The sequence below is a fragment of the Pseudonaja textilis genome, chromosome 1 (genome assembly GCF_049901715.1).
Source record: "Pseudonaja textilis isolate UNSWEBS1 chromosome 1, rPseTex1.2, whole genome shotgun sequence".
NCBI classification, from domain to species: domain Eukaryota; kingdom Metazoa; phylum Chordata; class Lepidosauria; order Squamata; family Elapidae; genus Pseudonaja; species Pseudonaja textilis.
Window position 1 is genome coordinate 286,170,045 of NC_141990.1, and position 26,554 is coordinate 286,196,598.

The window sequence follows — 26,554 nt, forward strand, 5'->3', positions numbered from 1 at the left end:
GACCATTTGGTGGAAAGCATTTGAACCAACACTACCTATAAGATGTGCAGTGTGGGAGGGGATGCAGAGGGTACAAAGTGCATATTTTCCAAGGTATTTATTTACTCGGGGTGATAGCCTGTGTATTAGAGGACAGCCATGTCTTTGCATTATATCAGAAACTAAATACACCAACTAAAAAAACAACCAAATAAAAAAGATCTTCCACCAGTTATTCATTGTTCTACATAGCGGCAAGAGAAGATACATTTTGCAAAGTAACAGTAAAAGCCCTTTCCTTGCTGTTTCTCAGCCCACACAGAAGTAGAATGCTTTTGACTTCAAAAAGCCCCATAGTAAGCTATATGTCTCCTCTCTGCTTTCGAAGGAACCAGGTTAGCAGGAGATCTCAGGAGATAGACAGGGGCTAGGAGCAAAAAAACAAAACAAAAATACTGACTCCTATGGAAGAATTTCTTAATTTGTATTTTCTGAGAATTTTAATATTTTTAATAACTTGGGGAGTGGGGAGAGCGTTCCATGTTGTTGCATATGCTCTAAAATCATCAATGTGATCCTAGTGTTTTTGTTTCAAATAATGGATTGCCTAGGATGAAAAGGCACATCATGCAACTCTCAGTGCAAACCGGCTAGCTGGATCCTCAAGATACACGTTTTGTAAATAGAAGATAGTTTAGGAACTGCCTGTGTTTTGGGGCATGGACCTCAGATGAATGCTATCATAGCTTAAATGGCTTGTCATGGCGGTACCCGATTGTGATGCATTCTAGAGATTAATTGGAGACCAGGTTTCCATTTTCCTCACTTTCTGGTGCTATTCTAGATTTGACTGTTGTTAGAGTAAAAGAAGCTTTCGGGTGGCAGCAGAACAACCTGATACTCTCTATATGTGTCGAATTGCAGTCTCGCCATCTGGAGGGTGTCTGTTGAGAGAACGCCGCTGGGAAAGCACATCTCCTGTTTCTTGGAAAAGAGTGTCTTACTCATTTATAGTAACATGACCCTTGCTCTTTCTCCCTGACAAGATGTGAATTCATTCCTGCTGTATGAAATTGTGTACTGAGGGTTCCTAGAGTGTGTCAAGTAGTAGCAGCGTATTTAGATATTAACACAGGGATCAGATCCTGGGATATGTCTCTTTCTGTATTCTCTTTTCTGATTCTTTCTCCTCCCTTCTTGACTTGTGCAAAATGGGTAGAAGAAACAGAGTTTTTCTGTGGAACCAGTATTTTATTGCCTTTTCTTAAGGCTATATTTTAAAGGTGAATTTGCATTACTTTAGTGGTGCATCTTTTTCTCTCGGATGTTTTATTAAGTAAATATGGTTACTAATATTGGCAGAAGCCAAACTTAGTCATGAACCTGCTCCATAGTTCAGTTCGTATCCCTTTGACACTGAATGGGCAAACTGCAAATAGGTTGGTAGGCTTTAGAGGCATGAATAGAAAACCCTGTAGTGGCCATTGTTGAAAAGATGTGTGGACACCCAGAAAGCAGGGAAACCTGGACATTTAGTATTTAATAAGTTAGGTGAAAAGGAATGCGATAGGCCTCGTTAGGCGATAGTAATTTGAGAAACCTCTAAAGAATCTGATGCTAAGTCTTCATTTAACCATAATTTATTAACCAAGCATCTCATACACTGTACAGTTAGTACATGCATGTACTAATCATGGAAGTACATGAATGTACAAATCATGGAAAGAAGTGATGATGGTGTAAGGAGAGAAACCCAGAGAGATCTTAAAACACTTGACCCACTCCTATTTAGGATGTAGCTTTCCTATAATTGCAAGAAAAATAGATTTTATTGTTATTGTTCTCTACCATCTTTGTCACAAATATTTATTATCTTTCAGGGTTTTTAAAAACATTATGTTTTTGTAGCAGAATAGACCTGCTATGAAATAAACACTTAAGATTCTGATGTGCCTTGCATGCCTCTACCTATAGAAGCAGAAAGCATTTCTGGTGAATAATATTGCATTTTATATATATACTGAGAAGGGGGAAATGGGGGGATGATACGGGCTCAAAAACGGGAACGGGGTCTACAATACATTAGATAGTTTAGAGGCAGTGACAAGGAAGCATACATGAAATATTCCCACACTGTTTTTTAACTGTTGGGTACATATAAATTGTTGAGATCATGCCATGTGTCATCTCATAGAATGACTACCATGTAGGATATACATATTCATAAGATGGCTACAATATGGATATGGCCAGCCATAAAATGCCTATTTAGTACAAAAGAGCCTGGGATGATATTCCCTGTCATTTCCTCTAGCCCATGCAGATTGTTTCATATTTTATTTTACTCTAGACCAAAGGTGTCAAACTGGATGTCTTGGAGGGCTGGATCAGCTTCGTAGTTGTTCTCTCCCCATGCCCCATTTTTGCTAGCAGAGGCACTGTGGGCTGGTCCTTTGCTATTTCCAGGCTGGCACCTGTGGGTCTTAAATTTAACACCCCTGCTCTTGACTTTTTTCCTGGTTAAAGGGGAACATTTTCAGAAAAATATTTAACCTATTGTGTGGGATCCAGTGGCCTTCTTGGAAATAAAGATGTTATATAGACCGGGGTGTTGAGCTCGCAGCCTGCAGGCCAGATGTGTCACGTGCTGGCCATGCCCACACCTGGTTTAGTGAAGGGAGGAAAAGTCCCGATAGGTCACGTGACGCTACCATGACGACACGAGTTTGACACCCCTGTTATAGACCATTGATTTAGAGTAGGTCAGCTTCCATATATTTGTTGTAATTAACACTAGGTGGAAGTATCCTATTAACCCCACCATGTAGATCAGGCCAGGAGGGCTAAAACTACCATTTTTGAGAGTGGCTACAGTTACAGAATCTTACAAGTCTTATTGTGCTGTAGGTCCTCCCCCACCCCCATTGCATTCCTGTGAATTAGTGAAGTGTCTGCTTCAGCCACTTCCAAATATTTTTTGTTTCTTATAGACTTAAGGTGTTTTTCACTGCTGCTTTGTTAACAGAGCTTGCATATCTCTCTCAAAATCATATTCCTTACTCTCTACATATCACATTAATTCTCATGGGACCACTTTAGTAATCTTATTATATGTGGCATAATACTACAGAATATATACTAGTATTCCTGCCCAGAACTAGCATGTCACAGAGATGCATTTAGAAAACTGTTGTCTGAATCCTTTCATTTTTATAAAAGTAAGGGAGAAAACATAGGAATTGGACAATATTTATCTTTAAGATTTTAATGTGTTATTTTTAAAACATTGAGTCTAGTTATTAGATAACATATAGTGAGATTCTAATGAAATTGTATATTAATCTATCAGCAGTTGCCTGTGTAAAATACTTAAGCATCCTCCTTTTTCAAAAGTTTCACTCATCAGAATTGTATTCATTCACTTTGTATTTTGTCACCATTATGGATATATTTTGCCGCTGTTAAGCCTTCTAAAAAATAAATGGCAACAGCAGGGAAAGCCTTGATATGGTGGTGACTGAGATCAATGTTAAGCTCGATTTATTGAAAAAGCTGAGCCAAATTCCAAGATGAAATGGGAAGAAAGAAATCTTTGACATTCAGCATTTTAGCTGAGGCCTTGTATGAAGTGACAGCTGCCATTAGTTCTCTCTGAAGAAAAGCTCCATTCTGAAGCATTCAAAATATTTCTGTTGTAAGCAATAATAGGAAGGTGAAAATAAATAAAACATACAACTGAACTTACATTCTTTGACCAGTCTGTGACTGGATGTGTCCCTGACTTGGCTCTGAGAGAGAAGAATTTAATTGAGAAATTTGAGAGATTCAAAGCAGAACTACACATTTTGATGGATAAATTAATTGCATGTACTTAGTGCAATGTTTTTCAACCTTGATCACTTTAAAATGTGTGGACTTTAACTCTTAGAATTCCCCAGCCAACAAAAAAGGACATTATGGAATGAAGGTGAGGAAACATTTCTCAGTGAAATAGAATTCACACATAAAATAAGGAGCTCAGCAAGTTTGTGCAATCTCCTTCCCTTAAAAAAGTATCCATGTGCACATTGGCTTCACCCCTTGTGCTTTCTCCAATGCTGCTTTGCAAATATTCTTGATGCAAATATTTTTGTGGTGAAAGAAAAAACGCCAAGAGGCTTCTCTGCAGCCACCAGAGCAGGGAGGAAAAATGGATGTAGGCAATAAAGCACTATGGCTTCAAGGAAAGGAGAACCTTAAGCAGCAGCAGGAATTCCCACCAATGGGAAGCTGGCCCTTGAGTAGTAGGAGGGAGAAAATTTCCATCATGGGAAGCTGGCCACTCTATAACTTGAGGCCAAACTTTTAGAACAACTGCTAGTTTGACTTGTAATGCCTTATTTGCAAAGCCTACAGTAGCATGGAAGAGAGGTAGTGAGCTCAGATCAAAGCAATCCATGCACACAGAAGAGCCTCAAGGTGCTTTAGGCTGAGAAGCTTTGAGTCTCCAGCTCAATCCGCATTGTTAGTGATTGGGAATTATTTATCTTTCTGGTGCTTCTTAGAATGAAGAGGGTAGGAACTTAAGAACTGGTAGAATCTTTTGACATGATAAAGCTCTATCTAGTACGTTAGGGTCTGGTATAACAGGATCTAGTATTGACTTCTGCCCGTTCACTGTCCAGAAAATCTAGATTCATCCAGAAAATCCAGCTTTGAGCCTTACAAGTTTTAAAGATGAGAAAATGGAACATTATTTTCTAAGGATGCTATGACAGTGAAAAATTTAACTGAATAATGCTTTCCCTCCTGGTTTGTAATTCCCAGCCTCAGTAATTCTGGGTACTGGCCTATAGTCTTTGAAGCTTCTGGTGAATGCTAAGTCACAGAACAAGAAAGGGTTGTTTTTTTTAAATCTCCTATCAGATTCTAAAAGAGCTTGCTGAACTTATTTGTATTACTGCAGACTAGATGAGGAGGGGTGGAAGTAAGCTTTTCACAGATGAGTTCACCAAGGAGTCATTCAGTATTTGAGCTGAGGTTTATAAGACCCACTTATTATTTTCCTCTAGAGAGACACTAGACTACTTGAACAGATGTCTGGAGACCCTTTGGAATGGGTGAGAGAGTTCAGAAGATGAAACTTAATCTGGACAAGGCAATATTAGAGGTTGCTTGGGGATGAAAAGTAGCTAGCTGGCCAGTCTGGCTAGATCATTATATTTAGTGGTAGATGAGGCTGCTTTTCCAAACGGGTCGAAATGAGCACTTTGGGAATTGTAGCTAAGTGGGGAACTTAAGGTGGCTTCTATGCCTGAGAATAATTTGTGTGAGCTGAAAGTACTATGCCAGTTGTGACACTTTCTGAAAGAAATGAGTCTTAGCTTGACAGTTCATGTATTAGAAACGCTCAGGATCATAGAATCATAGGACTGGAAGGACTCTTGAAGATCTTCTAGTCCACCCTTCTGCCCATGCCAAGAAACCTTATATCACGCCATACAAGTAGTTTCCAATCCTTTCTTGAAAAGTTCCAGTGACGGTGCACCCATAACTGTGCGAGGCAAGCTGTTTCATTCTCCAATTGTTCTCACTGTCCAGAAGTTTCCCTTTAGTTCCAAGTTGGATTTCTTTTTAGCAAGCTTCCACCCATTGCTTATCCTCTGAAGCTTTGGAGAATAAGTTGACCCCCACCTCTCTGTGGCAGTCTCTCATGTACCCAAAGACAGGTATCATGTCATCCCTAATTCTTATTTTGGTTAAACTAGTCATATCCTTAACAGTCCCCTTAACAGTTCTTCATACGATTTATCCTATAAACCCTTTCTCATCTTAGTTGCTCTTGTCTGCACTCTTTCTAGGGTCTCAACATTGATATTGTATCATGATGACCAGAACTGGATGCAGAATTCCAAGTGTGGCCTCACTAGTGCATATCAAGCAGTATTTTCACTTCTCGTGATATTGATGTTAATGCAGCCTAGAGTTGTGATCTTGATGTTAATGCAGCTTAGAACTGCATTGGCTTTTTTGGCAGCTGCAGCACACTACTGGCACATACTTAAGTGATGATCCATTAGGACACGTATATCCCTCTCACGGTTACTGATATAGAAAAGCCAGGTATTATCTATTCTATACTTGTGCATTTGATATTTCCTGCCTTGGTGCAGGACCTTACTTTTCTCACCACTGAACAACATCTTGTTGGATAAGGCCCAATGCTCAAGTCTGCGAAGATCCTTCTGACAATTGCTAAAGTGTTAGCAATTTATCCCAGCTTGGTATCATCTGCAAATTAGATGAATTCTCCCTCTACCCCCTCATCCAGATCATTTATGAAAAATGTTGAAAATCACTGAATCCAAACAGAACCTTGAGGCACCGCACAGCGTGCTTCCCTCCATATAGATCAGGGGTGAAATTCAACCACCTCAGCCCACCTTGGGAGAGGTGGTAGAAATAATTTGAATTGGTAAAAAATTGCCCCTGGTTGCTATTACTATTATACCAAGTATACCAAACCATGCCCACAGCCACGCCCACAGAGCCAGTAGGGAAAATTTTTGAATTTCACCCCTGATGTAGATGTAGTGTCAAACTAGTGTTGTCATGGTGTCATCACATGACGTATCACAACTTCTTTCCCCTTTGCTAAACTGGATGTGGGCATGGTCAGTATGTGATGTATCTGGCCCACGGACCATGAGTTCAACAGCCCTGATGTAGTTGCATTGTGGGAAGGAAGTTGATCAGCCAACTGTGAATTCATCTGGGTAGTACTGTCTTCTGTCTTAGAACTATTCTAAGAAATAGGTTATGGTCCACTGTGTCAAATGCTTTACTGAGGTCTAAGTATACGATACAGCATTCCCCGATACACTAATCTAGCTACTTTATCAAAGAAGACCAACTTTCTAAGTATGTCTTGCAAACTTAACAAACCTATGTTGGCTTCTGGTAATGGCTTGTTTATTTCTAGATGTTCACAAATCTGCTACTTGATTATCTTTTCCAGGATTTCCCAAGGCATTGATGTCAAGCTCATTGGTCTGTACTTTCCTGGGTCAACTTCCCCCGCCTTTTTATAGATTGGAATCGCATCAGCTTTTTCCCAGTTCTCTGGGTAGTTCCCCTGTACTCCAGGAGCTATGAAAGATTTTGCTCTGTAGTTCCAAGATTACATCTTCCAGCTCCTTCAGAATCCTGGGATGTAAGCCTTCTAGTCCTTATAAACCTTATAATCCTGTAATTGTCTAGGCGTTTTCTTACAATTTCTTGCATACATTGACCTGCATTCCTGTTCTGTTTCCCACAGTGCTGGGAGGATAAACTATTTTTTTTCTTTGCATGACAGATGCAAAAAAGGAATTCTCCCTGCTGTCACCTTCTTGCCATCTTCTCCCCGTCTCTGGGGCTGCCATTGCATATTGAAAACATGCAGGTTATGGCCATTCAGTTGTCCTGGGAGTTGAATGGTTAACAGTGCATTTGTCAGTATGTTTCTGAGACCAGTTTTAGGTCTGCATATAACCATTAAAGCCTTAAACGGCTTGGCCTCAAATTACTTGAAAGCCTGCCTCCATGCATATCAACTCATCACACTCTGAGTACATCTACATAGGGCTGGGCCTTTAAAAGAGTTGGCCTTTCCAATGAGTTTCCATTAGAGAATCCTCAGGCCTTCTAATTTCGTATATTCAAGATAGTGCTGAAAATAATTTTATTTTGCTGGCTTTCACTTCTGAGACCTGGTGATTTAAACTGTAATCAGTGGTATTTGATTGTGTTTGTGTAGTAGATGTGTATCTTGTATGCCATCATGGAAGGGCTTTGCCCTATTAAAATAGTGTTAATGTTTTCAAATAGTTCAACAGTAGCTGGGGGACTAAAGTTCTACTGTATGTTTTCTGTTGGGGGTTCCTTTTGCCTGATAAATAACAAATACGTTTCACAAAACTGGCAACAGTGATGGACTAAACATCTTCCATTCATGATCCATCCATGCAAGTCAGCAGAACTAAGCTATAACCAAAGTATCTTGAATAGGTACAACTAAATATGTTAAAGTATGATCATGAAGGGGTTTATAGGTAGTTGCCTTTTGTTAATGCTAGGTGGCTTCCCGTAAAGCACTAGGTAGTAAAGATTAAAAGATTCTGAGTTGTAGCTGCTTTATACTGATTAGAATGGTGCTGAACTCACACAGAATGCTTTGCATTTATAAATGAGTTTACTAAGGTTGCCCAGCCTTATCCTGGGCAGTACGCAGCAACAAGGTGTACCGGTATTCCTCTCCACCACTTTCAGCCTGAAGATGCAGCTTGAAGGCTGGTGCTAGGGTGAATCAAATATTGGACATATCCCCACCAAGGCTTCATCGTATAAAATTGTGGGTTTGTCACTGATACACTCTATTTAGCTGTGTGAATTTGTGTGCTTACACATAGTCCTTAACTTATAACCATTCACTTAGCGACTTTCCATGTCACTGAAAAAAACTGACTTACAACCAATCCTTACATGACCATCATAGGGCTCCATGATCATGTCATCAAAATTCTGGTGCTCGGCAACTGGCATTGTACGTATTTACATACAGTTGCAGTATCACACGATCATCATTTGTGACCTTCCCAGCCAGCTTCTGACAAACGTAGTCATTGTGGGAAGGAAGATTCACTTAAATTACTGTGTGATACACTTAATGACCATAGCAAAAAAAAAAGAGAACATTAAAACCAGGCATAATTCACTTAATGACCATTGCAATTAGCAGTGAAAGTACCGGTCCCAATTATGGTGGTAAGTTGTGGGGACTATCTGTGTTTGCAATCATCAGTTGCGGAAGTGATGAAAGCAACTGTACAATGTTATGAAAAAAAAAAAAAAAACACCCTGTGGTGAGACTGAGACTTGAGAAGAATTGAAAACTTCTCCCTAACCCCTGAACGGAAGGGAAGAGGTCATGTTTGCTGTAGCAGGGCAGAACTAAACAAAATATAGAACAGTTTATGGGAAATGCTACGGCAGAACGATGTTACTAGTGTTCTCTTCTCATATGCACTGATATTTTTAATTTATGCATAATTGCTGCTATCCAGGCCCAACATATAGTATTTAAATTAGTTTGCACAATACTTGTCAGTATTAGATCTGTTTTATGATCACATAGCAACAATATTTGCTGAAAGCCTTAGCTGAAGTTCTGCACTTCCTAATCTCGTGGCTGGTTGGTTATATGTCTCTGTGTTGTGATACCCATTTTCAATGTTTATACACTGGATAATGTACAAAGCATCAGTGTCTTTGTTCTTCGGCCTCCAATTAGCCTGGCTGTTTTCTTTTGTATCACAAATCAATAGATACAATAAAATCTAATGTGATCACCCACTAATTCTATGTCAGCTTAAAGTTCTGGTTCTTGCTCTCTTGAAAGCAGTTTTTGCAGTTCTGAAGCTGGTGAGTGCAAAAGAAATGTACAGATGTGATTATGTGTGCCATTACTGATTTCTTGCTAAGAAGCTTCTAGTCACTGAAGAGATCCCTAGAACGTAGTTCATGCCTGCCTTATTTTAAGGACATATTGGCCATAAAACAAATCAACAGTTAGCTTCAGGGCTCTGTGCAGAAATATACTTTATCTTAAGATGTGTGCAAGAAATTTTCAGTGCAGTCCTTTTGTCACAGACTGCTGGACCTATCCAGTTAATTGGCCAGAAAGTGAGATTAGCTTGGCTCCTTAGGGAAATCTGAACGAAGCATGATCTCAGCAACAGATGTCTTGTTATCTACAAACCACTCTCTTGGCATGATATGCTAAGCACCTGCCTCAAAACTTGTAGTATAGAGATCTTCTAATTTTGTCAGATGGTTCCAAGGGAAATGAGGGCATTGCTTTTAAGACAATCAGTATGTATCACATTTTAGCAGTTTATTTTGTTTTCATGTCTGTTGTCATGACAGCAAAGTACAATTTTGTTTCCTTACGGATGGCCATGTTTGTGTATCTTTTGTGAACTACTCCCACCTCCTGGCTCTGTGTTCTTATACCACTGATACTGAACCTGTATAGATTTAGTTCTTGTTATCCTTCAATTTTGTATTCCTTATCCTGATTCTTGTTCGGAATTAAAGTTTGTTTCTGCATATTTTTAAATCTTGTTTATTGATGTTTTCATTAATGAGTAAGACTTCCCCCCAAATAAAAAGTAGTCTTTGGGTACATTGTTACATCAGACTTCCAGGAATGGCCCATTCAGGGACAATACATATTGCAACCGTCAATTTTACAAGGATTATTTTGTACTGAAAGGCTAACAATATTCCAAGACAGAATTATTTCCAGTAAAGAGCTGGCATATGTCCTGTTACTTTTCTAGCATGCTCTAAATGACAATACTTAAGCATGGAGAATTCTCCTGTTTTATATGTATGTTGGGATATGTGCATGTTCAAAAAGGGGCAGCGGTTACAGTGCATTGCTACTTTTATCATGTTGATGAAAGCTTCCAATCCTGCAGATTTCTCTTATTTGGATCCTTAAAGAACACAATCATTTACTCAGAAGTTATCTGGAGTACAATGGGGCTTATTCCCAAGTAGTAAATACAAGGTTCAAGAGTTAAGTCTCTGACTCTTAGGTATTAGAACAAAAACATTATCACTACAAAAACGTTTTGCAGAAAGAAGCTACACCTAAGGCTGGAAGCATATGCCACAGAGAGCAGAGGGAATGGAGTTAGGATTTTCCATCAAATTTGGCAGGTGGTTAGTTTTATTAAAATAAGTCTAACCTGATTTTCCCCCTTAAAACTAAGAAAAGTTCCTTCTCTCTTTCAATAACCAGAGTTTTGATGCAATCTTGGAATTGCATGTGGCTCATAAGCTATTTATCTGTTCCAACATGAACATTTATATGCTTATATTCCAATCAGTCAAGAGTTTGTGCAGAACATCAAAACCCTCCAATTATAGCTCGGTGGAAAAACAGGGTACCTGAAGGACCTAGTTGTATAACAGGGTTGACCATTATGTCCTGTAGCTTGAGTTGACATGCAAATTGTTACAGATCTCTGGAATTCTAACCTAAACATTTTCAAATCAACCCATAGAAAAGCAGAAAAATCAACAAAAGGCAGCTAAGAATCTTAATAAGAATTATAATGAACAATACTTTTTCCAACTGAAAAGATAAGACTCTTTCTCTTTCTTTCTTTCTTTCTTTCCTTCCTTCCTTCTTTCTTTCTGCTCCATAAGAGAAAGAATCTGAAATTTAGGCATTATTATGTTGTGGTAAGCTGCTGAGGGAGGTCCCATGTTTATCTTTTCCAGCATCTTTGTCGAGCATCTTTGTACACATTCTAAGTGCACAAGAGGCCGTTACCAAAGCCTCGCACAAAAAGGGCTTCAGTTCACTCTTTTTCCAGATTCAACTGACTGAATTGACAACTTTTTTGAAATTAGAAAAAAGTATTTATTTTTCTTTCAAATTTAAGAAAACATTTAAAATACTGAAAGCTCCCAATGCATTTTTTCCAATACAATGTGGCGCACAGCCTGCACATACTGTAATAAAATTTCTATATATCGAGAAAGGGAGTTATTTACAGACCAACCATTACTCTGAATCACATATTCATTTAACGATCTGTCAATATGTGGAGTTTTTTTTAAAATGAGCAGTAACTGTCAGGCCCACTTTGAGTTCCCAACAACCTGGCTTCCATTTTTTTTAAAAGCATCTGTCATTTTCTATTAGTTTTGGCAGTCCTTATTCGCAACTCTAGTTGTCACCAGAGACAGCCAAAAGCATCCCAAAGTTGTGAATCAGTGTGTAAAAAGCCTCTTGAAGAACCTGATAATAAAATGCAATGTTCTCAAAACAGAGAATAAAATTTTTAATCTAAAGAGTAGTTTTCAAGAAGCTTTGTTGACGTGCAAACAAATTAAATTGCCAGGAAAATCTTTATGGAAAAGTAACTGTGTTAGTCAGGGGATGCCAGCTGTGAATGAATTCCATTACCAAACAGACAAGAAGGACATGCCAATAAGCATTTACCTGTGCAAACAGGATCATTGGAAGCAATAGCTCATTAGCTTTCAAACAAATTAAAATCACACTACTGTCACTCTGAGTTGAGTGCAATAGTAAACAGTATAGAGATCTCTTGCTGCCTGCAGCACAAAGCAAGTGTGTGTATGTGTATGTGCGTGTGTAGCCCACATTACATGAAGACTCCGTTCAGATTTTTGTGATCCTCCATGACATGCCCTGCTAACGGATGAGTGAGTGAGCACCCTTTCAAACCAGAGGAAGACCAAACAGACAAGACTGCCAATTGGCAGGATGCCCTTTAAGGTGATACCGTAGCCAGACTAGAGGCAGACATAAAGTGGCAGTGAAGCTCAGACTAGGATTGCAGAATTCTAGAGTAAACCAAATCATTATTTCCTCATGAAAAAAGGGAGAAAAGAACAAGGACATCTCAAAAATAAGGAAGGGGGGAGGGTGGGGAAGATCCTTTTTTTCTTTTCGCTCGCTGATGCAAACTTCAGTGGCATGATTTTCCCATTCAGGCCAACTCTAAGAGAGTCTTGAAGATCTGGCACATGATTAGAAGTCAGGAATCTCTAGCCCAAAACTGGCCAGCAGACAAAGATGATCAGATGAACAGAAAGGATTTGGCAAGCCATTTGCTGACCAAAGGATGTCCTCAGAGAGAAGGGAGAGGCGGCCAAGCAGCTTTAGGGCTCCATCTTGGTACATCCGGCGATCTAAACACAAAACAGAATGGGAAATATAAACAGGGCCCCACAAAGTAAAGCTGTAATGAAGCAATCAGAAGATAAGCGAAATGCAGAAGGAGATACAAATAAGTCACAGCAATGTAAGAAATACATATTTACTGCAATAGATACATTTCAAAGTCCAGACATTCACCAGGCCTCTTTGATATCCTTTTCTACAATTTTTTAAATGTGACATGATCATGTGTCAATGGCAAGTTCTCAAAAGTCCATATAATTCCTTTTCAGCATTCAGAAGAATGTGAGCAGTGAAACAAATTACACAAAAAAACATATTTCCAGTTCATGTTTCTATATATATGAGTGTGTATGTGTCAATTTCTTGGCTTCCATGCTGCTAAATTTAAACTCTGTTTTCAACTCATTGTCAAGTTAAACCCCAAATGAATGGAAGAATGAGCAACTCCTTGCTCAGAAATAATCATCAATATTTCTTCCCAAAATAAATTAAGGAAAGGCTGGAATTAGTATTTGACATGGAACAAATATCCATTTCTGCAGGAAGATCAGTTTCTGTTCCGAGAGCTAGACAATTTTCCTTTTCCTCGTGAAGTGCGCTCACTTCATCTCACAGAATTTGCACCAGTAAATTCTTCATGTCTTGTGGATTTGGGAAAAGAGAACACAAGAGAGAAGGAGAAAACTCCACTGCATAAATAGAGGTTCATATAATTTTGAACAACCCCTCCCCATGCACACGTCTGACAATCATTAAAGAAAAGCCATAAAAGCAAAAAAGATACACAATCAGAACCATTGTTTTCAAGCTGAAATTACAGAACGTGTGCCTACACGTGAATGTAAACTGACACATTCAAGGTCCCACTGAATTAATAAAAATTATCAGACAATACATGTGCTTGCTGAAGAAAGAGGCCTACTCACATTCTTCCTGATCATTCTTGATTGGCATTGCTGAGTAGAAGATATAATCCACAGTGGCTCCCACTCCCATTGGCATGGTCGTAATCTCTTGGCAACCTCTCTCGGGCAGGAAATGGTTGTAAGCTGAGGTCAGGTTAAGATTGTGGTGAATACTACCTGGATACCTGTACCCAGGAAAGAAATTCCACCCCAAAAATAGAAGAGGGAGCAGAGGACATTTAACAACATAACTGGTAACAAGAAAAGCAAACTAAGCTAGCATTCACTAGTACCATGCTTCAGAAATTTACTCAAATAAAAGCTTTATGCCAAGAACTGAGGATTATCTGGGACACAGTTTATGAAAAAGAGGAGGTCTTTTTTTTTTTCTCTGTCTGCACTCCCAACAAGATCAATTATTTGAAGCTTTGTTGAGAAGAAAATGCCAGTGATATTCATGCAACATCCCCGTTTCCAGTAGCTTTTTTTTACCCGTTGTTGAATGCTCATGTTGTTTTTAGGCTACTTACGATCTAAGGAATCGTGCAAAGGACAAATATAATTTATTGCAGCATTTCCATCCACAAATGCAAGTTGCAGACTGTGCCAGGAGAGCATACTGGGAAAGGGCTGGCATTTTGAACCAAACCAACTCTATGAACTTTGCCCCAGGGTTAGATTGTGATGGAAAATGCCCTAAAGATGAAGGGCATATTTCTTTAGGCTTAGCCATAATGCCAAATATTGCTAACTGTTCAAAAATAACAAATGTCAAAAGGGAATCTGAGAATATTTATAACAATCCTCAAACTAAAAAAATTATCTGGAACCTTATTAATAATATCACATTCAAAAGGAACATGAAGCAGTACCTTGTTCTAGAAAATCTTGTTTACAGGTAGTCCTCAACTTAGAACAGTTCATTTAGTGACCAAAGTCACAACAGCACTTTAAAAAAGTCTTATGGCCATTTTTCACACTTACGACCTTTGCATCATCCCCATAATCAGGTGATTTTTATTTGGTTGCCTGACCACTGACTCACATTTATAAGGGTTGCAGCCTGCCGGGGCCATATAGTCACCTTTGGTGACCTTCTGAGAAGCAAAGTCAATGGAGAACCAGATTCACCTAATACCTGGGTTAGTAGTTTAACAACTGCAGTGATTCATTTAACAAAGAAAGTGGGGAAAATGGGGGAAAACTCACTTAACAAATTTCTCACTTAGCAACATAAATTCTGGGCTCAATTGGAGTCGTAAGTCAAGGACTACCCGTAGTTCCAATATTCACTCTGCTCTGGATCATGTGATCAAGAGATTCTTGCTTCACTTTCCTCTAGTTATATAATCACAGACTGTTGACAAAACGTCTGCCTTAACCTCACTCTGACAAGCACTCTTTCACTTCTTTTTTTACTGCAGACTTCCCCAATTTGCTAGCTCCACATGTGCTGGAGCTCTCCAAATCCCAGCCCAGCATACCGATTACCTTGAACAAACCAGTTCTGGATCAGAGTTGTTCTCCACAACGAGGTCTTTAGGCCAATAGGCAGGACGGTCTGCAATGCAGCAAAACAAAAGCAAAAAGAAAAGAAAAACCACACTTGATCAAACACACCAGCCAGTTTCCAATATTTGACTCTGTCAACAGACATAACAAAACCAGCTGTGGCCAACATCCTATAGCAAAATACATCAAGTGCCAAAACTCAAAAGCTTAGTTTCAATATTCTATGCAAACTACCATCTTTTTTGCACAGCAGCCTGGAAAAACTTCCGCAACTTTCTGAATAAATCCAAGCACCAACATGTATCACGTTAAAAATGGGTTTGCCTACTTTGACTCTGCCATGGCTGCATTCTAACAACATTTGTGCAGACATGAAACAGAAGACAAAAATTAGGGCCCAAAAGGGGAATAACACCAGCATTTTTAAAGTACTAGATATGATTCAGAACCGAAAGAAAACACCGGGAGCAAACAGTGATGGCTTCAGGAATTCTTCCCAACCATTAGATATGGCCACAGAAGGTGGCTGCATTTTCTTCTGTGTAGCAAAATAGCATTTTGCATCTGTGAAAGGTGCATGTGTACACACTTACACTTTGCCCCCAAGCATTAATCAAAATCAAGTTGCATGCATACGTGTTGCTTGCATGTATGTGTCTGGGCACTGAGACCCACAGATCAGGCCGCACACTAAGTCAAGAGGTCAAGAATGCTTAGAATGGAAGAGTTGCAGCATTCCAATCCAATCCCCAACTCTTTTTCCCATGTGGATGCAATGGGAATTTTTTTTTTTCTCCCCATAGTCACTGGCCAGATCCAGCACATTTTTAAACTCTGCCAGTTTCTCCATTCAAATTAAATTTGATCCTGTTGTGTTCAGTTTTCAGAAAGTTATCTCATTGGGGAACAGCATTCTGATTCCTTTATATACAGTAATTTCTTCCCAGCTTCAACTTCATAGGACATAACCACAGATTTAATCATAAAACATGAAGGGTCAATGTATTACTTCAATAAATTATTCCAAAGCTACCCAGAGTCTGCAGAACTCATTGATCATCTTCTGATTACTATGAAAATCCAGCAAGACTATGCAGGATATCTTTCCCTACTGGGGGAAATCCACCTTGCAGAGCCAGTAATGCCCAGGAATCATGGAGTATAAAGTCCAATACTTCCATCACTACTTTGGGCTAAAGGCTACTTTAACCCCACTTACAAGAAGAAGCACTTCTGCAGCATCTTGTTAAATGTTAAAAATTTTCTGCCATGAGGTATATTATTGCTGAAAGAGATAAAAGTAGGGAAGAATTTTGGATACCTGGCACAGCATCTGTCACACCTTCCAACAGGATCAAGTCTGCAGGTCGCTCACAGGCAACATCACAGTAACGGAACTGAAGCAGGAAGTCACGACTGTATTTAAGTCTGTCTACAGATGAAAATCAGACCCCCCGCCACCACAAAAAATTAGAATGGCTACAGTGAGTTCAAATATCATTTGTAATCTAATTTCCGGCTGACAGTTGTTAAAATGAAGCTGCAATGCCCCCCATGCATCCATGCAGATACAATTTCAAATAGTAAGAAAGAACTCATAAAACAAACAAAAATGGAACCCTTTCTTCAATCCTGCAAAATCATTAACTGTTCATTCCCACATCATCAACAATGATCCTGTTTACTCAGTGAATTTACAACTGTCACTGAATAGTGTGTGTATGTAGGTAAATAATGCTTTAAACAAAATGAGGAACCCCAGAGACTAAAAAGCTGTCATGAGGACTCACACTGAAAAAAAGACATCCCTTTCTGAACATACAATACTGAAAAGCACAAGACCTACAATTTCAATTTTACCATGAGATTCACCTGACTTCTTGCTTTGACAAAGAGTGATATACTGGCAATCATCTGTTATACCCAGGCAGCCAGGCCACAGAGGAAACAGCAATTTCCGCTGGTGTGGGTTCTGACAGAATTCCTCCTGTCCAGACACCTGTGCAGGCCAAAGAAAAAAGAAGAAGAAAAGAACAGAACACAAATACCCACCAAATATTTTGAGGAAAATAATGCAAAGTTCCAAAAATCTAGAACAACCATGTGAAAATCAGAAACCCAGAACCCATAATCTAAAACAGTGTTTGTCAACCATAATTGTTTGGATTTTAACTCCCAGGCTGAGTTAGGAATTGGTGGGGGGTTGAAATCCATACATCTTAAAATTGCCAAACACTGATCTAGAATATAAATGGAAGAATACTAGGGATGCATTTGCATTAACAAGCACATTAATAACTACTACAGAGAAAAAACTCCTCACCCTACCCCAAACTTTAGAGTTTTCCTGACTACTAAATAAAGACTTTGGAAATCTAGCTGAGCAAGACGTTCTGAAAGTTCAAATCGTCCTGTTTTCTGCTACTTTAGTAGTGTAGTAGGGTGCAAGAAGTGTGTGTGTGTGTGTGTGTCTTTTACCCCTGAAGAGAAGAACTGCACTTCTACCACACTTCCCAGCTGTAGCTTGGTAGGATAAGAGGACTGAAAAAAGGGGGAGGGAGGCTGCATAGGATTTAAAGTCCATTTCTGCCACAGCAGCATCCCAATATTAATTGAAAATAGCACTTTCTGCCACAACTTGATTACAGACGGCCTCTATCGTAACCAGGTCAGTTTAAATAAGTGAACTAAGCCTGAAAAGGTGCACTGATGCAGAGAAAAGCAAGCAAGATTCTCAGAAGGTGCTGGAAACCATAAAACTATTTAAGAGCTAAACCAAGACTATCTAGTCTTTTTCTTTTGCTTACCTTCCAGGCTGGCATTCCATGGTAGTACAACTGGCCATTCCGGATGAACTTATATAGTGGGGAGTCAGGCACGGAGTTCAGGTCCCCACATAAGATGATGGGGCAGTAACTGCCATCAGCCAGTTTTGCGGTCTTGTCAATCTCTGCCAAGAACAGAGCCATCTGTGCCAGTTTGATGTCTCCCCGACGGGGACTGTACAATACATGAGTGTTTGCCACACACAAAGGGCTGATTGCCTTGTCTCCCAGGTTTTCCGTTAATAAGGGTTGTAGTAGTAGCACCAGGCCCACATTGTCCCTGCTGAGGATATCCAAACCGGGCCGGAAGTATTCAACAGGGCTAGCACTGATCAGTTGGAACTTATTCTGCTTGTAACAGATTGCACAACCATCTGTCTTTCTTCCTGTCCGCCGCTTGTAGATACAGGTAAAGCCTAGCCAAATGACAAAAGCATCTTGTTACACATGCCTCTTGTGTCTAGTTTGATCTTTGAGATGAAAAAGCCACTGCTCGTATCTTGGCTCAACTCAATTCAGAAAGCAACGCATGGGAAAGGAGAAGCAAAACCAAAGCTCTGTACGCCCTCCCACCCAAAACATTAGATGCACTAGAGCTTCAAAGGCATCCACGAAGCGCCAAGCTTTCCCAAACCCTGTCTGCTATTGAAGTAAAGCCAATCATCCCAAAACATCAATGGCTGTGAAATACTGAGTAAGAGGCATTTTTACTGATCCCGGTTGGAGCATCAAGAAGCGTATTTTTGAGCTGAGCTCAATATCAGAAGGAATTTTACCCATCATCATCAGTGTTGGCTCCAACTGCTCCCAATAATGATTCTCTTGAACTTCTTGGAGACAGAGAATCTAGAAGAAAATAACTGTAATAAGTTATGCCATAGCTTTCTAAGACAGAACAAATTAATTATTTTACACTACATACAGTTCACTTCTCCCAGATTTATTATCCTCACTAATTACATTTGCCATAGAAAGAAAAATATAGATAGACCTTGGTTAACTATGAGAATTGGGACTGGAATTGCTGGAAAGCATTGTGGTTGTAAAGCAAGATGCCACTGGACTGGACCACTTAGTAGCGGAAATCCTTTCGGTTGCTGTTGTTGAGCGAATCGCACACTGACTTTAAGTAAGGATGTCAGGTGGTCAACATTTGCAACTTACTATTAGCTTCCCCTCACACTCAATTTGTATGTCAGAAGCCAGTAAGGAAGTTACAAATGGCAATCACACAATGGTGGGGATGGCCAGAACTTCAAGTCATAAGTACCACTCGTTCAGCACTGTCACAAATTTGAATGGCAATTAAACAAGGGGTTAAGGGAGGACCACCTGCCTAGCAGATTTTGAAATTGTACACAACTGTATATTCCAGTGAAAAACAGAGAGAGAAAGAGAAAAGTGTCAAAGAATCATGAGATTAAACAGATATGAATATGTAATGGTACGTGGCAAAGGGTGGTATGGTGAAGAGGTGCTGGCTAAGAAACAGTCAGATAAGGCACAGCCCAGTCCAAAGGTGCACAGTGGATGGAGCAAAAGGGACCCTCCCTAAGATATCAGGCTGTAAAGATGACAGTGGGAGCAATTTACTTTCAGACTTTATGATTCTGTTATTGTAGCTTTACAATATAGTAGAATTAGTTCATCTAGTTGTGCTTTCCATCTACCTGATAAGGCTGACAGAATGGTATTAGTTCAAAGGCTAAGTAGTTCTCTCCCCCTCAAAAAGTGACTCCTAATTATTCAGAAAAGATAGGCATGAAACTCAGACTTTGAGTGAGGAGTAATCTGAAGCTTTATTGTAAGGCAAGGCATATTGGGCCTTGCATTTCCTCTGCTTCCTCTTACTACCAATATAAGTAAATGCAGAGAGTACTCACATGCCGACACTCATTCTCTGACCATTCAAAGTTGAGGAAGTGCTGAATGGGTGGTCCTCCAAGTTCCAGCCATCATAGTGTCCCCATGGTCACATCATCGCAATTTGGGCATTTGGCAAACAGTTTGCACTTATGACAGTTGCCGTGTCCTGCGATCATGTGATTGCCATTTGTGACCATCTCTGCCAGCTTCCCACAAGTAAAGTCAATGGGGAAGCCTGCAAGGAAGGTTGAAAGTCACTCTGGTAAGTCCTACCAGCATTCCTATGCTTGCGCCCTGCTGCATCCTCCATGTCTTCCTCCATCTGTGTCCTGCTACGCCATCCCAGCCTTCCTGCACTCGTAACTTGTCACACCATACATCCCCGGCCATCTTGCCTCACACTTGACCACACTGTCCATCCCCTCTTCTTGCACTTGTGCACAGCCTGCACTGTGTGTCCTATGGTCTACGCTGTGGCACCCATGTACTCCTTACCCGGGACTCTTGTGCCTCCTGCTTAATGACCTGTGTGCCTTGGGACTGCAATAGCAACTGGCACTCCTGGGATTGTTATTGCTAAGTAATGCAATCATGTGACATCATGCTTTATGGCCACATCACTTTGTGACAGCAATCCTGATTCCAATTGTTGTTATAACCTGAGAACTGTCTGTATACTCAAATACAGCAAAGCCACCAAGTTATACTCACATCAGGATCCCAGTGTTGGATCTCCTGTAGGAGATTTGCAAGACGATAGCTCCAGTTTAGAGTATCCGGATGGCAATGCATGTAAAGATGTGGGCACTGCTCAATCAGGTCCTGGGCCAGAATGTTGTAAGACATTACTCTGAATTCAAACAGAGACCCACTCTCTGAGTTCAGCTCTGGGTTGCAGGCAGAGAGATCTTCCCAATCTCTCCACAAAATCTCTGTACGAAAGCAAAAAGTGCAAGGCATAGTTTATATCTATGCTAAAAATGTCAGTTTGTGGTTGAAACCCTGTTGCCCTTGAGAGCAAAAACCAATTTGAGGGAGGATTAACTTTAACTAGAATCTGAGCCTTTGCTATATAGTAAATTACTAAGTCATAAAGGCTGGTTTAATATAAATGCATCCTTTGACTTTTGATTTTGAGCAACTCATCTGCCTCCGACTTGTTTTGAGTAAGAATATCACCTGAATGCATGAGAAAGACTAACAATTTTGTTAGCCATCCAGAGTTCTTGTCAGACGGGGAAGGGGAATAAAATTGATAAAATACATTCATAAATAAATAAAATTACAGCTAGGATTTTCATTGAATATATTTATGATGATATTTTTTGTTTGTTCCAGCCATAAGTAGCTTGCATATTGCATTTGTACGATATATCTGGAAGGCTACACATGATGTCCTAGCTCATGTGTTGTGACCCACCGACAACTAGAGGGGAGAAGTATAAAGTTCCATTTTTCAAAACAACAGTGTCAATCTCTTATCATTATTTCATTTAAAAAGCTTTTTTTTTTTAAAGTTAAATGCCATACAATATTCTGAAGTAACATCACCTAATTTGACCTGCAGAGCAAAACTGAACATAACATTAAGGCTACCTCTTTATTTAACCTAAATAAATTTTTGCTGTACAACTGAGAATTTCTGATTCTTCCAGAGGACAAGAGAATTTCCCTTTACTAACACAACAGCACTCTGCAAATAAATACGTTATAATTCACAACCACATTTTTAGCGTGACAGACTACCAGCTTTTATTCAAAAATTAAAACTATTCAGAAGCAAGCATTTGGGCAATATATTCAGAAATACCAAAGTTGCCTTGAAATGGATTTCGGAAATTTACTCTATAAGGGTGACTCTCAAAGGTACTCTATAAGGTACTCTCCCAAAAATGTTATTTTTGCCATTCCAGTCTGAAGCAGTGGTGGGATTCAAATTTTTTTACTACCAGTTCTGTGGGCATGGCTTGGTGGGTGTGGCAGGGGAAGGTTACTGTAAAATCTCTCAGGTATTTGCTGGTTCTCCGAACTACTCAAAATTTCCATTACTGGTTCTCCAGAACTGGTCAGAACCTGCTGAATACCACCTCTTGTCTGAAGGCAAGTGTTTGAAAAGTTCCTGCCTATACATTTTAACGGGTATAGTTCTTGAACATAAGTAATGCAGTAGATTAAATTAGTATGCATTATTTGTATATTTGTACTAGTTATTTTACATATGTTGTCCTTATTACCACTCACTGTGTAATATCTCTAACCATCAAAGGAATTTAGAACATTCAGCAGACACCCTGAAGGATTTCAAAGAAAGGCGAGACTGAGAGGTGTTTCCACAATATTTAACATAACTAATATTCACACATTGTAGAAAGCATCAAGTCACATTTTTAATAGTAACTTGGCTCTTATCCAGTAAGGTCAAAGTCAAACAATGAAATGCATTAGCACTCACCATGATAAGGTATCTCTAGGGGGAGTGGCTGAAATTGACCTGCATCTGCAAAAGGCCACATTACTGCCTCAGCTGGTATCCCATCATTCTCCTGGGCAGGACTCCAGGCTAATACAGCAGGCTCTTCAATCCACACTTCTGTGGATGACACAGAAGCATCCACATCTGGAGGATCACCCTCTGTCCGTACTGCTGCCCATGGAGCATTGACTTCCACATCTTCTTTTTCCTCCGTTGGTGAGCTTGCCAGAGTAGGTTCTACAAATTCCGGTAGCTCAGAAGATCCCTCAACGGGGACCCCTTGCAGCAGCTCCTCCTCCTGCTGCTGTTCCTTTTCCTCCTCTTGGCCATTAGACTGTGGTGAGACAATCAAGTTGCTTAAGCTTGTCATCAGTAGCTTTGGGCCTTCTTGCCACTCCACAGCCGAAATGGCTGATACTTGGTCCAGTTCTGAAGCCCTCTCATTAGTGCAAACCCCGCCAGCCCCCTTCTCCAGCCACTGCTGCAGCAGGGCTTGCTTCTCCTCCAAGTCCGGCTTCCCACCGATTGGAGCAGAAAGGCCGTCTATAGATGTGCTCTTTGGCAGAAGCGCGTTCTTTCGACAGGTAAAGAAAGCATCTGTCAAATATATGAACATATGTTCCCTTTAGAAACAACTCGCTTAAGTGTAGTAAAATTAACTGCAATGATGCCTTTAACAATTCACAAACACCAACAAAGGCTGGCACATGGCAAATCACTGTTTTGTAAATCAGGGATTTTCAACTTCTCCAGGACAGGGAGCAAGATTCAAATTTTGAGTGTCTATTGTGGGTACATTCACAAAGTGGTTGACTGGTGGTAAGGGCCAAATACCCATTATGGGAAAGCAAGCAAAGCCCTGGATTGCACTCATCATTTTATTTCATACAAGATGATGTTTATTACTGTTATTTATTATTTAAAAAAAAAAATCTGGGATTTATATGGAGTCCAGAGGCATTTTAGCAAAGACCGGTTATGTTTGAGAGTAGTGTTATCCTTTTCCTCTAGAAAGATGAAAAAACAGAATCCACAAAAAATGAAGATTGAGTAGGGCAAGAAGTTTGGAAAGCACAAAGAAATATGTTGGTGAACATGTTTTTGGAATCAAAGTAGGGAGCCAGGATCTATACAATTTTGCACTACAGTATGTAAGTCTCACATAGGACTTTGAATATTTGGGCTTGGCAACATTAATATTTTATCATTTAGCTGAATTTGAAATCAGCCATCAAACAAGAAGCACTTATTAAAAAACCTAACTTTTCCATTCTTGATTCAAATAAAAACAAATTAACTGACATTAATTTAAAAAATTAGTTGACAGGATCAGTAACAAAGACCCAAATTACAATGTAATTAAGATTTTACTTTGTAAACATATTAAAAAGAGAGACAGAATAAAGTTATACACAGAAAGTTTTAAGCCCTGCTATCTAGGATTGAAGGTCTGAAATACGATATAGCGCAGTCTCAAACCATCCCGATTCTTAGAAAGTAAGTTATTTTAAAACCAGTGGGCCCTTTCTACACCTCACAACACGGCAATGAGGCCACATAAAAAGAAACTGTTTTAATTTAGGCCATCCAGAAAATTGAAATGTGACATGCAATCCAAGGCATTCTGATAATCAAAATCACGAATTTTGGTAGGGAAAAAAATACCTCACTGAATGAATACTTGTTTAAATATTTTATTTAAACATTTAAAATATTTATTTAAATATTGGAAGGGAGAGAATAGTTTATATTCTCTCCCTTCTAACTGCGCAGCAGGGAAAAGAAAACCGATCTACCTCACAGCGTTGCCAGAAACTAATGCCAGTAAAGCCTCATGTAAAAGTTAACCATTAAGCCAGGGGCCTTCAACCTTGGCAACTTTAAGCCTGGAGGACTTCAACTCCCAGAATTCCCCAGCCAGCAAAGTTGCCAAGGTTGGAGACCCCTGCATTAAGCCAAAGAAGCTTGTTTCCGTTCCTCCGATGCCCAACTGCCTTCTTTTTCCCCCCACACACACGCGCCCATCCTCCTCTTGCTCCGACCATGATTAGCCTTTTCTTACAGATCTTAAACCACAGTATTAATTTCCAGGACCCGTTTCAGTGCGGATCTCAGTTCCAGGCAGCACCACGGCCGCTCTTTGGATCCTCCCTGAAAGGAGAAACTTCACCAGCACGCCGGAAGGCGGGACGGGGAGGGAAGGCCCAATGAAAAAGCCCGGCTCCCAGCGCTGGGCGGAGACGAGCAGCGCACGCGGGATACCCCTGGCGGGCGCCCTGTCGCCGTTGGGCCAGCCGCCCAGCTTCGGCCGGCAAAGCCTGGCAGACGAACGAGCGGCCTTGCCGGGACGACGGCAGCCAAGCAGCCCCGCCCTTGCCTGATTGGACGCTCTGTCCCATCATCCCGCCCTAAGAGGGGGAGCGGACGGTCAGCCTGTTTCACCCGAGCGGAGAGAAGAGGCGAGGGGGAAGGGAGGCGGTTACCTTGGAAAGCCTGCAGGAGCCGCGACAGGGGCAGCAGGACGTAACAGAGGACCGTCCCGATCATCCCGCCAGCCCGCTCCTCCTTCCCCTCCCTTCCCGGCCGCTAGCCAGCCACGCGGAAGACTGGCTCCGCCTCGCCCCCGGAGGTCGACGGCAGGGCTGCGGCAGGGCGGGCGGGCTGGCTGGCTCCGAGCTTTCTCTCCGGAGGCTGGTGCTGGGACCAAGGCCCTTCCCCGGAGCCCAAGAGGAGTGGAAGTTTTGCGCAGCCCCCGCCCGCTGCCTCCTTTCCCTTCGGCTCCACACCGATTTGCAACGAAGAGCAGCACCACGCGGAAAGCCAAACCCCCAAACCGCACCCCTTTCCTACGCGGTGCTTGGGAGTCCCAGATATTCGGCGCCTGCTGGGTGCAGGAGTCCCGCGGGGCTGGGCTTGGGGGGAACTCTTTGTCAGAAGAGCGGAGAGACCCTGGATTTAAAGGGAGCTGCGGGGTTTTACTCTACCTCGCAGGACTGTCCCGCGGGCGACAGAGGGGAGGAAGAGGCGGGGGAACGTCAACTCCGTCTGCCGCCCCTCCCCTCCCCTCCTTGAGCTGATTGAAGTGGGGGAAAAACCCGAGATGGGTGGGTTTCCCTAAGTTTAATGGAAGAGATTGACAGCAAACCATCTGCTTCACTGTTATAGAGTGACAGAATCAAGGGGCCAATTCAACTTGCAATTTATACTTCTTTTTTTTAAAGGGGGTATATACATCGGCAGCTGGCACTCTTGTTAATTTGTTACATATAGCAGAAGAAGAAGGAAAAAACTGCGGTTGAGAGGCTAATCCCACTAAGCACTGGTGGCTGAAGACTTTGCTTCTCGGTTTGGCTGTCCATTTAGTTATGTAGCAGTTCAAATTGGGGGTTACCCATTATTTCATCATCTCTTATACATTGATAGGAGTTTAAGTAAATACCCGAGAAGATTTCTTAAATTCTGCACTGCATGGATATCCCGAACACCGAATTTCATTGTTTTAAAATAAAGATATTTTTGTTTGCCTACTAGTTGCTGTTACATATATTAATGTCACCTATTTAATTTTTTTCCCTCTGCCGTCAGTCACAATAACTGTATTTTTTTGTTAGCACTAAACTACCTAGTCTTAAGCTTTTAAAAACCTGACATTTGTGTTGGTCCAGTTCTCTTTTGGTCTTATTTTTACATAGAAACATTCATAAACACATACACTTGACCTATAGGGAGTAGTGTCACTAAATTTAGCCCTGTGATTGCTTCTTCCAGAATTATTAGTTGAATTGTCTGCATAATGTAATTACTCCTCCCTGTCACTGGCTCTAGTGGAGTCGATTTATATGCTTTTAATGTAAATCAAAGATCAAATTAGATGAAAAACTGGAAACTCTTACCTGCTGGTTATATCCAGTATGGCCTTTATTAGTAAATGCCAGAATATCCTCAGCCAGTTTCAATCCTAGGCAGCTCATATTCTACTGTTACTCAAAATAACTACCAGGAGTATATAATGTGGCAAACAACTCATCGAGATCACCAGGCTTAAGGTTCACATAAGCCATTTTTTAAAAAAATAACTATGATTGTAAGGGGATAATAGAAGCAGCATACAGCTTAATTCTGTTCTCTGTCTAGCATGGAAAATGGGTTATTTTCTTATATATACTACCTCTTTTTTTAGTGCTTTTCAGTATTTTTTTGACTACTGGCCACTGCTTGCCCTGCAATTTTCTGGGAAAGATTTTCA

At 40.6% G+C, this 26,554-nt stretch overlaps 1 protein-coding gene across 5 annotated transcripts; it reads right to left on the reverse strand.

The window, feature by feature from the left end:
* Nucleotides 1-11,410: 11,410 nt before the first annotated feature.
* ANGEL1 (angel homolog 1) lies at nucleotides 11,411-26,309 on the reverse strand. 5 transcript variants are annotated; one of them, XM_087922007.1, is made up of 10 exons: nucleotides 26,202-26,309; nucleotides 22,288-22,905; nucleotides 20,547-20,767; nucleotides 18,746-18,815; nucleotides 17,952-18,385; nucleotides 17,017-17,143; nucleotides 16,466-16,576; nucleotides 15,124-15,193; nucleotides 13,654-13,817; nucleotides 11,411-12,735 (listed from the first exon to the last, which is right to left on the reverse strand). In XM_087922007.1, exons 2-10 carry the CDS (start codon nucleotides 22,676-22,678, stop codon nucleotides 12,575-12,577), a joined length of 1,749 nt encoding a protein of 582 aa, XP_087778133.1. In that variant the 5' UTR covers nucleotides 22,679-22,905; nucleotides 26,202-26,309; the 3' UTR covers nucleotides 11,411-12,574. The 5 variants fall into 5 exon arrangements, with proteins under 5 accessions (XP_087778133.1, XP_026568040.1, XP_026568025.1 ...); XM_026712255.2 differs by having other exon boundaries at nucleotides 17,005-17,143; XM_026712240.2 differs by lacking the exon at nucleotides 26,202-26,309 and adding an exon at nucleotides 24,792-25,303.
* Between the last annotated feature and the right edge of the window lie 245 nt (nucleotides 26,310-26,554).

Coding starts and splice junctions, on each gene's coding strand:
- ANGEL1 (XM_026712232.2), bottom strand. CDS start 24,855: ATGATCGGGACGGTCCTCTGTTACGTCCTGCTGCCCCTGTCGCGGCTC. Junction 20,768..22,287: donor CCTAGAGATACCTTATCATG/GTGAGTGCTAAT, acceptor GCTTTCGTACAG/AGATTTTGTGGAGAGATTGG. Junction 12,736..13,653: donor CAAGAATGATCAGGAAGAAT/GTGAGTAGGCCT, acceptor TTTTGTGTTTAG/ATCGCCGGATGTACCAAGAT.